This window comes from Eimeria acervulina, genomic scaffold (genome assembly GCF_000499425.1).
Source record: "Eimeria acervulina Houghton genomic scaffold, Eah_scaff24, whole genome shotgun sequence".
Classification (NCBI taxonomy): Eukaryota; Apicomplexa; class Conoidasida; order Eucoccidiorida; family Eimeriidae; genus Eimeria; species Eimeria acervulina.
Genome location: NW_013549987.1, coordinates 16470 through 29607, shown reverse-complemented (window position 1 = coordinate 29607; position 13138 = coordinate 16470). Strand labels below are relative to the sequence as shown.

Below are 13138 nucleotides of genomic sequence, written 5' to 3'. Positions count from 1 at the left end.
TATATATATATATATATATATGTATCCTCTCTATTTATAACTCGTGCTGTATATACAATGCACATCATTAGCTGCCTATACACCTCACTATATCTTCTTTTTGCTACTGCTGAGTGTCTGCGTCTAACCCCTCCCCCTGATCTCTCTGCTGCTGCTGTTGTTATTTCAGCAGCAGCAACAACAAATGCAGAAGCGGCAACAACAAGTGCAGCAGCAGCAACAACAAATGCAGCAGCAGCATCGGCAGCAACACCAGCTGCTGGTGTTGAAGCTGCTGCTGCAGCAGCAGCAGCAGCATCGGCAGCAACACCAGCTGCTGGTGTTGAAGCTGCTGCAGCAGCAGCAGCAGCAGCATCGGCAGCAACACCAGCTGCTGGTGTTGCAGCAGCTGCAGCAGCAGCAGCAGCAGCAGCAGCTATTAATGCATTAATGAGTATTTAATATTACCTTTTACTGATTGTGAATATCCCTTTGTAAAAAACAAAAAACTTTCTGCTACGCGTCGCGGTGTATTGGTCAAAACTTCCTCAGATAAACAACCCCCAGGCAAGGCCTGAAGGAAAATAAAAATAAATAAATAAATAAATAAATAATAAATAAATAAATAAACAAATAATATATATATATATATATAACAAACAAGAACAAACAGGGAGAAGAACAAAACAGTGTATAAACAGCTTCATATTAAAATCTGCAAATGCCGCATATAACCAACGAACGAACAAACAAACATAATAATAATAATAATAATAATAATAATAATAATAATAATAATAACAATTATTACTATTATTATTATGTTTGTTTGTTAATAATAATAATAATTATTATTATAATAATTAATAATAATATAATAATAATTAATAATAGTAATAGTAATTATTATTATTATTATTATTATTATTATTATTATTATTATTATTATTATAATTAAACCCTAAAAGGCATACTGTGGGGTGTTGGGGTGTATGTACACCCCACGGCTGTCTCCTACCTTGAGGAGATCAGTAACTGCATTTTGAATCTTCTTCACTGCTGCTGCTGCTGCTGTTGCTGCTGCTGCATTGTTTGCTGCAGCAGGAATTCCTTGTTTGTCTACTTCTGCTGCCTCTCCTGCTGCTGCTCCTCCAGCAGCAGCAACAAAGCTGTTTAGCTGCTGCTCAGAAGCGATGCCGTTGCTGCTGCTCTGCTGCTGCACCCCCTTAGACCTGCCCCTGCGGCGATCTCGTCGTGCTGCGTTGCTGCTGCCCTTGCTGCTGCTGCTGATGCTGCTGCTGGGCAGCAGCTGGAGATTGTCTGCGGCAGCAGGGGTTGCATGCACGCCCAGAGGAGTTTCCGAGAGGCTGCAGCACTCAGTACTGTCCCCTGCTGCAGCTGCTGCTGCTGCTGCTGCTGCTCGTTGCTGCTGCCTCGCCTTCTTCTTGTTTTTCTTTTGTCTTTTTTCTTTTTCTAAAGGCAAAGAAGACGAAGACACCCCACAGCCTTTGTCATCTGCAACTCCCACAAAAGAATTCTCATCGCAGCAATAAGGCTGCTGCTGGGGTTGCTGCTGCTGCTGCTGCTGCTGCTGCTGTTGCTGGGGTTGTTGCTGCTGTTGCTGGGGGTGTTGTTGCTGTTGGTGCTGCTCTTCCTTCCCGTACTGCTGCTGCTGCTGCTGCTGCTGCTGCTGTTGATGCTGCTGAGGGGGCGATTGGCCTTTGTTCGACTGCCGCCTTCGCATCTGCGAGCAGCAAACCAACACAAAGGAGACACTGTAGCAGCAGCAGCAACAGCAGCAACAACAGAAGCAGCAAAGGACCTGACTAAAGAGGCAAGCAGCACCAGCAGCTGGAAAAGCAGAGAGCTCTGCTGCTCTTCTCTGCTGCATGCAGAGAGAGAGAGGGGCCGGCATGAACTGTAAATGCAACAAACATATTTTGTCTCCTCAACATCAAAGAAAGGAGAAAAGACAGAGAAACAAAAGACAGCATCAAAATAATGCACAGCGTTTATATCTGCAGCAAAGACGACCTCTGCTGCTGCCGATGATGCTGCTGCTGTTGCTGCCTGTGCTGCTGCAGAGAGCACTGATCCTGCTGCTGCTGCTCCTACTGGTGTTGGCGTCGTCCCCGTTCATGTTGGGGCTGCTGCTACTGCTGCTGATGCTACCGCTGCTGCTGCTGCTGCTCCTGCATCTGCTGCATATGATGCTGCTACTAATGTAATTCCGCTTACTTGGTTCGTGGGTGGCGGTTCAGAATTGAGTTCAGAGTTCATCGGCTAAGGAGGAACAAAGACAAACAAATAAGCCGCTTGTTGCTCCTGCTGCTGCTGCTGTTGCTGTTGCTGTTGCTGTTGCTGCTTCCTCTGCTGCTGCTACTGCTCCTGTTGGTTGTTGCTTCCTCTGCAGCTGCTGGGAGTTGGTGTTGTTAATTCTTCTTCATATATATTCCTTTCTTGCTCTTCCTTCTGCTTCTGTTGTGTTGTTTTGGGGGTGGCTGACGATGCGTTCTCTGCGGGCTTCTCTGCAGTTTTGAATTTTGGCCCTCAAGGGGAGAAACTATGGGAAAGAAGTCTAGGAAAAGACAGCAGGGGAGCTGTTTAAAGTAGAGGCGTGTATTGCACGTAAAACTAGAGAGGTTTGAGGTGTATGTACACCCCAACAACGGCGAGAAGAGGAAAGGGAAACAGCGGAAATAAGCGGGAAAGCTGTTTGTTCTTCTTGGAATCCGGAGGAGCAAACAAATTGAAAACACTTTGTGAATCAAAAGGAATAAAATAAACGACAATTATTCAGAAAGAAAAGGAATACAAAGAGCGGAAGGAATGCTAAGTTCGTTTCGAGTGTACAGACACCTGAAAAACGCTCGGGCGGTTAAATGCGCGATCAAGAGGGAAACACCAGTAAATTTCAAAAAAAGTTCAATAAATTCAAATAAATGAAGTATTCAAATTATAAATTCAATGAAAAATATATTAATTCTTTAAACACTACACACACAAAAAACCCCAGCGGGAGATGCCGCTCCTGGTGAGGGGCTGATAAGGAATGCTATACACAGCAGAAGAACGTTTTCTGCATGCACGGAATTCTATCAAAAGAAATAAATTAATCAATTAAATTGTAAATAAATGAATTAATTAATCGTCTACAACAAAGCACAGATTAAGAGTGAGACTGCGCGTAATACAACCCCCCCACCCACAGCAGCGGGTGTATAAGGAAATATTGATAAGAGAAAGCATGAAAAGAATAGAACATGTTGCTACAATTAAATAAAAACCGCAATTAATACAATTAAACGCATTTATTATTCTTTTTAAATATGAAGCAACAACCCCAAAACAACAATACCACACATGCTGGTTTCTTTACGCTGATCTGATCAACACTTTGTTTCTTTATTACTTCATTTTCATCCCTGCAACGCCAGCTAGCTAACTACGGATAGCTGTAGCTAGCTAGCTGTGGCTAGCTACAGCTAGCCGTGGCTAGCTAGCTGGCAAATTCATTTGAAGACGAATAATGCGCAGCTCCGCACAACGGATGGGCCGCAGGCTTGTTGGGGGGCTCTCAGATAATAAATTTGTTTTCTTTGTTTGTTTGTTTGTCTGATTTGTTTGATTTGTTTGTTGGTTTTGTTTGTGTGCTTTGCTTGCCTCCTCTGTTATTTGTTCGGTTAGATGTTTATTTGCTAATTTAATTGTTTATCTACTGCTTCCTTTGCCTTCTTAAGAGACAATGAGGGGCTGCTCTACCTTCCCGCTCGTCTGCTTGGAGTGTACGTACACCCCAAGCTGTAGACTTTCTTCATAGTTCTTTTCCTGCTATTTTCTCGTCTCTCGAAGCTCATCAAATATTATTCTTGTCTGTTTATTTAAAACCTACATATATATATATATATGTATATATATATATATATCGCGCAAACAAGGCAGCTCTCTAGTTAGATGCAGCAACAACAACAGCAGCAGCAGCAGCAGCAGCAGCAGTCGTGGCTGGTTCTTGCTGCTCCCGCTAATGCTGGTGCTGCTGGTGCTGCTGATTTTGCTGCTATCTCCGCGTACGCCGGAGCCTGCTGGACGGCATAAGCATAGACATTGCTGCAGCAGCAGCAGCTCTTGCTGCTGTTGCTGCAACTCACACGAAAAAACAGCAGCAGCAAATATTGAAAGCAGCAGCCAATGCTGCAGTGCTACTGCTTGTGGTTGTGCCGCTGCTGGTGCTTCTGGCGATGTTGCTGCTTCTGCTGCTGCTGCTGCTGTTGCTGCTGCTGAAAAGCCGGTGCTGTTAGCAGCTGAAGGACGAGGAGAGTGTCGGCTGGAGGCAGTGGTGGAAGCTGCAGCAAACCAACAGCAGCAGCAGCAGCAGCACAGTGAGTGTTACAGAGAGATCAATGCGCTCAGCAGCAGACAAGAATAAAGTAAATAGAAATAAATAAACAATGAGAAGCATCATCACCTGCAGTGCAGCAAAAACCTTTTTCGCTGTCTCGAATATGCCTTCCTCCTCCGTCTGCTGCTGCTGCTGCTGCTGCTGCTGGTTGGCTGCGGCTGCGTTTGCCTTCCATGCAGTTGCTGCCTGCTGCACAGACCTGATAATCAAACAAACAGACGAGACCACAACCCTCGGTGCTGCTGCTGCTGCTGCTGTTGCTGTTGCCGCTGTTGCTGTTGCCGTTGCTGTTGCTATTGCTGTTGCTGCTGCTGTGCTTGGTGCTGTTGCTGCTTGTGCTGCTACTGATACATGTTCTGCTTCCTACCTCAGAGTGCTGCTAAACGCTGCAGCAGCAGTTGCAGCAGCACTTGCTTTTTGCTGCTGCTGTTGCTGCTGCTTCAGCTGCTTCAGCAAATGCTTGTCTACTGGCAGCACACCCCCAGAAAACGAAGACAAACGCAACACAGCCTGCAAATACAAGCAGCAGCAGCAGCAGCAACATCGGCATCAGCAGCAGCAGACTGCATGTTACAGAAAAGGAAGCAGCAGCAGCAGAAGCAGTCGCAGCAGCATCAGCATCAACAGAATCAGCAGCAGCATCAGCCCGAGTATCAAGACAACTAGCAGCAGCAGCAGCAGCAGCAGATTACGGAGGTGAGAGGCAAAGCGGTTTGTGTGTCTTGTAGCTGGAAGGTAGATTTGAGCTGCTGCTGCACTTCATTGCTGCAGCGCAACAAAAGAAGCAAAAGAGTAATAAAAACAATAAAAAGATATAAACAACAGACAGCACAAATAAAAATAAAATATTTAAACTGTAAACAACAAAGCAATGCAACATAAATGCAGCAACATATCACCCGCAACACGTCCTGCCCTGCTGCTGCTGCTGCTGCTGCTGTTTCTGCTGCTGCTACTGTTGCTACTGTTTCTGCTGCTGCTACTGTTGCTGCTGCTGCTGCTTGTAGTGTTGCCTCCGGTTCTGCTACTGTAGTTGCTGGTGCTGCTACTGTTCCTGTTGCTGCCTCAGCTGTTGCAGCAGCAGCAGCAGCAGCAACTGCTGCTGCTGCTGCTGCTGGGTGGTTTGTGCCTGACCAGCAGCAGAGGAGGCTGACGAGTGCTTCTGTCTCGCTGCTGTTAGTTTTGCTGCTGTTAGATTTGCTGCTGCACAAAGAGACAAAGGTATTAAGAAGACGCCTCGTTGTATCATCGAGGTGTATATACACCTCGTGCTGCAGCACAGCAGCATGAGGCTGCTGAATGCTGGCAGTAAGAGCTGAGGAGACAGAAGAAGATAAAAAGAGATAAAACAAATAGATTCAAACAAGCAGATAAAGATCAAAGAAACAGCAAAAACAAACAACAAGAGACAAACAAACAATTCCAAGGTTTAATAAGGGTTTAATAAGGGTTTAATAAGGGTTTAATGAGGGTTTAACGAGGGTTTAATGAGGGTTTAACGAGGGTTTAATGAGGGTTTAATAAGGGTTTAATAAGGGTTTAATGAGGGTTTAATAAGGGTTTAATAGCGGTCTTCACGTGGGTGTGGATGAGGGTTTAGCGAGGGTTTAATATGGGTTTAATGAGGGTTTACTGAGGGTTTCAATAAGGGATTAAATAAGGGTTTAATGAGGGTTTAGTTAGGGTCTAAAGAGGGTTCGAGGGGGGTTTTAATAAGGGTTTGAATGAGGGTTTAGTGAGGGTTTGCTGAGGGTTTGAGGGTTTACTGATGACTGGCTCCCATTTGGGTTTAACGAGGGTTTAGAGAAGGATTAATTAGGGTTTAATTAGGGTTTAATGAGGGTTTACAGAGGGTTTAGACACGGTTTGAATGAGGGTTTATATGGGTTTGAGTGAGGGCTTGCTGGCGGGGTTAGGGTTTAGGATTCAAGTGGTTGTCGCTTTTAGGGCTTTGCGCTTGTAGGTGTGTGCTTAAGGGTTTAGGGTTTAGGGTTTAGAAGACAGACAGCCAGCTTGGGTAAGGAAGTCGCCAAGGGCAATAGGGTCTAAGGGCTGCTGCAGCAGCACAAACTGCAGCACAGAAACAAAAACCGTAAACCCTAAACCCTAAACCCTATTCTCTAAACCCTAAACCCTAAACCCTATTTCCTTAACCCTAACAGCTATGAAAAACCCGCACAAAAGGCTGCCAGCATGAGGAGGGGATGCACAGAAATAAACAAATACACAACCCCAAACCCTAAACCCTAAACCCTAAACCCTAAACCCTAAACCCTAAACCCTAAACCCTAAACAAAAACAAAGAAAAACAAACTTGCCTCAGCTCTGTCTTTTATTTCGTCTTTCAAATGCCTCATCATCTGCTGCTCCAAATCCTGCAGCTGCTTCCCTATCTGCACACAAAACCCTAAACCCTAAACCCTAAACCCTAAACCCTAGCTATGCTGCCTGTAATATGCTCTCCACCTTGTTGCTGCTATTTGTTACTGCGCTTCCATCTACTAGTGTCTTGTTAGCACTGTTGGTGTAGGGTTTATGAGGGTTTAGGGTTTGTGATGGTTCAGGGTTTAGGGTTTAGGGTTTGCGAGGGTTTAGGGTTTAGGGTTTAGGTACCTGAGGGAGTCGGTGTTTGAGGTGTAGCCGTGAGAAGACCGCATTGACTTCCGCTGTTGAATTAACAAGACGTGCAGCGTTAAATAAAGAAGAAGATAAAGATGAAGATGAAGATAAAGATAAAGATGAAGATAAAGATAAAGAAGAAGAAAGAAGAAGAGAACGCCAATTCGATGTTATTGCAGATATAAACAGAGACAGCGCAGTCCCTACAACTCCTTCTACAGAAAACAAACAACAATAATAATAAAAATAATTAAAATTAAATAATTAATAATAATAAACAATATTAATAATAAATAAAAAAATAATATTAATATTATTCATATTGATGGTGATAATAATATTCGCCTTAATAACAACAGTTGCATCATTGCGCTTCTCAAGGGTTTAGGGTTTAGGGTTTAGGGTTTTCTGGGGTTTAGGGTTTAGGATTCAAAAGGGTTTGGTGTTGATCGTTTAACCTGGCGTAGGGATTAGAGTAGGTAAGGGTTTAGAGTTGCTTTGCGCGTGTTCAAGGGTTTAGGTCTTAGGGTTTTAATAAGGGTTTAGGGTTTAGGGTTTAGGGTTTAGGGTTTACTTGCGTAGCACTCGATGGCCGTCTCCGCGTTGAGGGCCGCCATGCGGCGATTTGAGTTTGTAAGGAGGCAAATAACAGCAAACCCTAAACCACTGCAGCAAAACAAATTCAGCAGATAAATTAATTAAATTAATTTAATTAATTTAATTAATTAAACAAATTAAACAAATTAATTTAATATAATTTAATTAAAATTGTTTATATTTGCATATATGCTGATCTTATCCTAATTTTTATACATTTACATATATATGTATATATGTATATGCATGCATATAATATATATATATATATATATATTATATAACATAATAATTAAATTAAACTAAACTAAATTAATTAAGAAAAATAAAATTAATAAAGTAAATAAATAAATAAATAAATTAATTAATTGTTAACTACTTTTATTGTCTTTGTTTTATTCATTTGCTGCACCTTATGTGGGCTTCGTCTTCTCTTGAGTCGGCTGCCTTCTGCTGCAGTGGATTTGCTGCTGCTGCTGCTGCTGCTGCTGTTGCTGCTTCTGCTGCTTTTATTTTTTCTTTTATCTCCCTTTCAGCGAATGCAGCATCTAGAGAAACCCAATACTCCAGAAAGCCCACGCTCACACCCTGCTGCTGCTGCTGCTGCTGCTGCTGCTGCTGCTGCTGCTGTTGCTGCTGCTGCAGCAGGGAAGGGGGGCTTCCCCAGGGCCCGTAGGGGAGACAAAGCGGCTCTGCTGATTTCAGCAACTCAACGGGCGACATATACTCATCTTCATCTTCATTTGCTGCTGCTGCTGCTGCTGTTCCTGCTGCTGCTGCTGCTGCTGCTGTTTCTGATTCGACAGAGGTGCCCCGTACACTCGTGCTGCTGTCGCTGCCTGCTGCTGCTGCTGCAGGTGTCTCTTCGTCGCTGCTGCTGCTGCTGTTGCTGCTGCTGCTGCTTAGCAGCACATCCTCCTCCCAAAGATCTGCTGCCTCCTCCTCGTCTGAAAGCGACCCGAGGGCCCCTCTCTGCTGCTGCTGCTGCTGCTGCTGCTGCTTCTGTTCCTGCTGCTGTTGCTGCTGCTGCTGCTGCTGAGTATACATACAGCGGATAGGCTCGTTGTTATCTGCATCTCGCATTACCTCTGCAGCAGCTTTGCTGCTGAAGACCTTAAAATGCGAATGCAGCAGCAGCAGTTGCTCCAGGTGCAGCAGCACCAGCGCTGCTCCGCCGCTGAATGGGGGGGCAGGGGTGGGTGCTGCTGCTGTTGCTGCTGCTGCTGCTGCTGCTGTTGCTGCTGTAGTGTCAGGCTGCGTATACACCAGGAAAGGCAGCCGCTGCCGCACACAAAGCCTGAAGGCCCGAGCGAGGTGTACAGACACCAGAACCATCGGGTCTAGTTCTGCTGCAGCAGCAGCAGCAAGGCGCTGCAGCAGCTCGGCCCCTGCTGTTGCTGCTGCTGCCTCGCCTCCGTCGTTTTTGCTGCTGCTGCTGCAACAGTTCATCGAGGAAATTAGCAGCCATTGCTGCAGCCGCGGCGACAGCTGTAGCTTGCTGCTTTCCCCGCTGCTGCTGCTGCTGCTGCTGCTGCTGCTGTTGCTGCTTGCTTGTCGCCACTCGCTCCAGTCTAGGAGCCCCCCGTCTGCTGCGCTTTGCTGCAGTTGCTGCAGCAGCTGCAGCACGAAGGCAGCAGCCCATTGAGGCCTATCTAACCGCTGCAGCTGAGAGCCGCCTCCACGCATAAAGAAAAAAACAAACGCTAGCAGCAGCGGCTGCGCCAGTGCTGCTGCTGCCCACAGCTGCAGCGGCTGCAGCTCGTAGAATGCAGCAAAGGCACGTTCGCCTCCTGCTGCTGCTCCTGCTGCTGCAGTAGCTACTGCTGCTGCAGTAGCTACTCTTCCTGCTGCTCCTGCTGCTCCTGCTGCTCCTGCTGGTGTCATCACCGACTCGCTGAGACACTGCAGCCGCTGCAGCAGCAGCAGCGCTCCAAGGGCTTTTACAAGATGCTCTCGCGCTGCAGGGATGAGCTTATCATTGCCTGCTGCTGTTGCTGTTGTTGCTGCTGTTGCTGCTGTTGCTGCTGCTGCATGCTCGGCAGTGTCTTTGCCGCCCTCTGCGTCGGTTGCAAAGGAAACCGCAGCAGCAGCAGCAGCAGCATCAGCAGCAGAAGCAGCAGCACCGGCAGCATCAGCAGCAGCAGGAGCCGCAGCACCATCCGCCGCAGCAGCAGCATCAGCAGCAGCAACAGCAGCAGCAGCAGCTCTACCCCAATGAACCAACGTCAAGGCGCTGCGTGCTGCCTGCAGCAGCAACCGTCTGCAGCGAGGCAGCAGCAGCAGCAGCCGCCGTGCAACGAAGCTGCTGCTGCGGGGAGGCAGCACCTCAGCAGCAAGAATAACTCCAATCTGCTGCAGCAGCAGCAGCAAAGAAGCCTCACTACTGCCCAGGCACGACAAACCCTCAGATCCTGCTGCTGCTGATGCTGCTGCTGCTGTTGCTGCTGCTGCTGTTTCACAGGCCTGCAACAAGTCTGCAGCTTCCTCAGTCAGCTGCACAGACACACAAAGCAGCAGCAACCAAGCAGCATGGAGCAGTATCAGCAGCAGCAAAGGCTGCTGCAGCAAGAGCAGCAACAGAAGCAGCAGCAGCGAAACCAGTGACAGCAGCAGCAGCAAGACCAGCAGCAGCAAGACCGCAAGCACAGGCAGGATCGCACGGAGCAGCATCAGCAAGAGTAGCAGCAGCACCGAAAGTAGCAGCAGCAGAGCAGTAGCAGCAGGTGCAGCAGCACCCACTGAAGACACAACAGCAGCAGCAGCAGCAGCAGCAGCAGACCTTGATGGAAATAGAAAGATGCTCTAAGAAGAGAGCCTTCCTCCTCTGCAGCAACGACTCGGCAGCAGCAGAGTGCAGCTGCTGCAGCAGCAGGCCCTCGCCTTCTTGCTGCTCGTGTTGCTGCTGCAGCGGAGAAAATTGCTGCTGCAGCTGCTGCAGCTCTCCCACGAGCGCTCCCAACTGCTGCACGCACCCTGCTGCCTCCTCCAGTTCTTCTTGCTGCTGCTGCTGCTGCTGCTGCTGTTGCTGCTGCTGGCCGCTCTGATTGTCGTCGCAGGTGTCCAGGGCGAGTTGCTGCAGCTGCTGCTGCATTTGCTGCTTCTGCTGCTGCAGCTCCTGAAGCACCTTGGGAACAGAGCGCAGCAGCACGAGTTTCTGCTGCTGCTGCTGCTGTTCTTGCGGATAGGCTGTCAGTTGCTGCAGCAAAGCCAGAGCCTCTGGGGAGAGCTCCTGCTGCTGCTGCTGCTCAGTGTCTACTCGCCCGAATGTAGTTGTGCTGCTGCTGCTGCTGCTGCTGCTGTCGCTGCTGCTGCTGCACTGCGGGGGCAGCAACAACCGTTGCCGTGCTGCTTCTGCTTCTGCTGCGGGCAGCTGCTGCAGCATCCCCTCCAGTACTGCCAGCTGCTGCTGCTGCTGCAGCTTTGTTTTGCATGCAGCAGCAGCTGCTGCTGCTGCTGCTGCTCTTGCTGCTGCTCGCGTCTCTGCGGCGCAGCAAACGCGTTGCTGCACCGCCTGCCACGAAGAGCGCTGCTGCAGCTGCTGCTGCAGGTTTTGTCTCAATGCAGCAGCAACGCCGTGCTCTAAGCCCCATTGCTTTGCTGCTTCCTCAGCAGCAGCAGCAGCAGCAGCAGAAACAGCAGGTGCTGTTGCAGCAGCTGCTACAGCAGCAGCAGCAGGCCGCAGCAAAGCCGCATCCACCGACTTCCACCGAGCCAACACCTCAGTGCCCCATCTCTGCTGCTGCTGCTGCTGCTGCTGCTTTTGCTGCTGCTGCTGCTGTTGCTGGTGCTGCCCTTGCTGCTGCTGCTGATGATGTCGAAGGTTGTGGTGGTGCGGAGGATGTTGCTGCTGCTGTTCTTGTTGCTGCAGTGGAGCAGCAGCAGCAGGGCCTTGCTGCTGCTGCTGCTGCTTGCGGTGCTGCACCGCTTGACGAAGCTCTAAGAATACCCCCGCATCGGCTCGTTGCTGCTGCTGCTGCTGCTGTTGCTGCTGCTGCTGTTGCGAGGCGGGCGAGCGCCCCTCAAGAAGAGCAGAAAGAAACATTGCCTTAATGCTGTGCTACTTCAACGCCTGTTGCTGCTGCTGCTGCTGCTGCTGCTTCTCCTGCTGCTGTAGGTATCAGTCAGTCAGATTCGCTCTGTTTCTGCTTCGGCTTTTGCTGCTGTCGTTGTTAGTGCTGCTGTCCCCTTCTTTCTGACTTTTGCTGCTGCCACCGTAGCTGTTTCTGATTGTCGCTGAGGTGTATGTACACCTCAGCGGCAGCGAGAGACAATCGACTGGCAGCAGCAACTGCAGCGCTGCTGCAGTTGTGTGTCTGCTGCTGGCTGCAGCAGGCAGGGGGTTGAGGTATACACTAGTTGTCTATGCTGCTGCAGCTGCTGCAGCAGCAAGAACAATATCATTAGCAGCAGCAGCAGCTGCTGCTGCAGCTAATGCTCTCAGCTATGCAGCAGCAGCAGCAGCAGCTGTGTTTCTGTTTCCGTGTATGGAGTTGTCTATCATCTTCTATTGAAAATATATTTAATTTAATAAATATGATAATATATTTGTTTATTTCATCGAATTTCAGAGAAAAAAGAACTCTTGCTGCTGCTGCTGCTGCTGCAGTAGCTGCTGCTGCTGCTGCAGTAGCTGCTGCTGCATGCGAGCGCTGCAGTCGTTACCCTTTGAAAGTTTTCTTTTTTTGTCTTTGTCTGTTTTTTCGCTGTTCGATCTTCAGCTGTTTTTTGTTTATTTCGCTCAACACCAGCCTGCAAAGTGCTGCAGCAGCGTCAGCTCTTCTCCCTCTTGCTGCTGCTGCTGCAGCAGCAGCAGCAGCAGCTACAGACACCGTGGCTGCGCCTCTGTCTTTTGCTTCATTCGGGTGTTGCCTCACAACTGCTGCTGTCTTTCGGGAGAAGAAGCAGCAGCAGTTGCTGCTGAGGCGAGCAGCAGCAGCTGCTGCTGCTGGAGAACAAGCAGCAGCAGCAACAGCAGCAGCAGCAGCAGCAAAATTCTTTTTTTCCTTCGCTCCACGAAACCCCTCACCGTCATGTACGCAGCGGCCGAAGCTGCGGCAGCCAACTCTTAGGGCCTGCAGCAGCAGCAACAACAGCAGCAGCAGCAACAACAACAACAGCAGCAGCAGCAGCAGCTGCTGCTGATTGCTTGTTCAGCAGGACGATGGCTCTTTCTTCCGCCTCTTCGAGGCGCACCGTGCGGCAGCGTCATCAGCAGCAGCAGCAGCAACAACAACAACAACAGCGGCAACAGCAGCAGAAGCAACAGCCGCTGCTGCTGAACTGTCTCCAGCGAGCACCGCAGCAGCGTCGCCGCTTGAAGCTGCAGCCACAGAAGCAGCAGCAGCAGCAGCAGCATATCGAGCTACATCAGCATAATCTGCAGCAGCAGCATGTGCAGCATCTGCAGCAGCAGCAGCATGTGCAGCATCTGCAGCAGCAGCAGCTGCAGCTGCAGCAGCAGCAGCAGCAGCAGCAGCGGCGTTGTTTACCTCGTTTTGATGGGTTGAGGCTGCTGCAGCAATTATGCAGACGGATGAATGACTG

General features: G+C 48.8%; 3 protein-coding genes across 3 annotated transcripts in view; 1 reads left to right on the top strand and 2 right to left on the bottom strand.

Moving 5' to 3' along the window:
- Positions 1-940: 940 nt before the first annotated feature.
- On the bottom strand, positions 941-1723 carry EAH_00005790 (hypothetical protein; the record flags this gene model as incomplete). Its single annotated transcript, XM_013396384.1, has 1 exon — positions 941-1723. One exon carries the CDS (start codon positions 1721-1723, stop codon positions 941-943), a length of 783 nt encoding a protein of 260 aa, XP_013251838.1.
- A 2455-nt stretch (positions 1724-4178) lies between these two features.
- Positions 4179-11636, bottom strand: EAH_00005780 (hypothetical protein, conserved; the record flags this gene model as incomplete). The annotated part of the gene is made up of 9 exons (XM_013396383.1): positions 4179-4322; positions 4445-4577; positions 4746-4888; positions 5278-5507; positions 6693-6771; positions 6992-7212; positions 7572-7663; positions 8007-10087; positions 10374-11636. 9 exons carry the CDS (start codon positions 11634-11636, stop codon positions 4179-4181), a joined length of 4386 nt encoding a protein of 1461 aa, XP_013251837.1.
- A 1119-nt stretch (positions 11637-12755) lies between these two features.
- EAH_00005770 (hypothetical protein, conserved) overlaps positions 12756-13138 on the top strand; it is a gene marked incomplete at both ends in the record, with an annotated part of 3826 nt that continues 3443 nt past the window's right edge. The window contains one exon of the mRNA XM_013396382.1: positions 12756-13138. This exon is cut by the window's right edge and continues 41 nt beyond it. Coding sequence (XP_013251836.1) covers positions 12756-13138 — 383 coding nt within the window.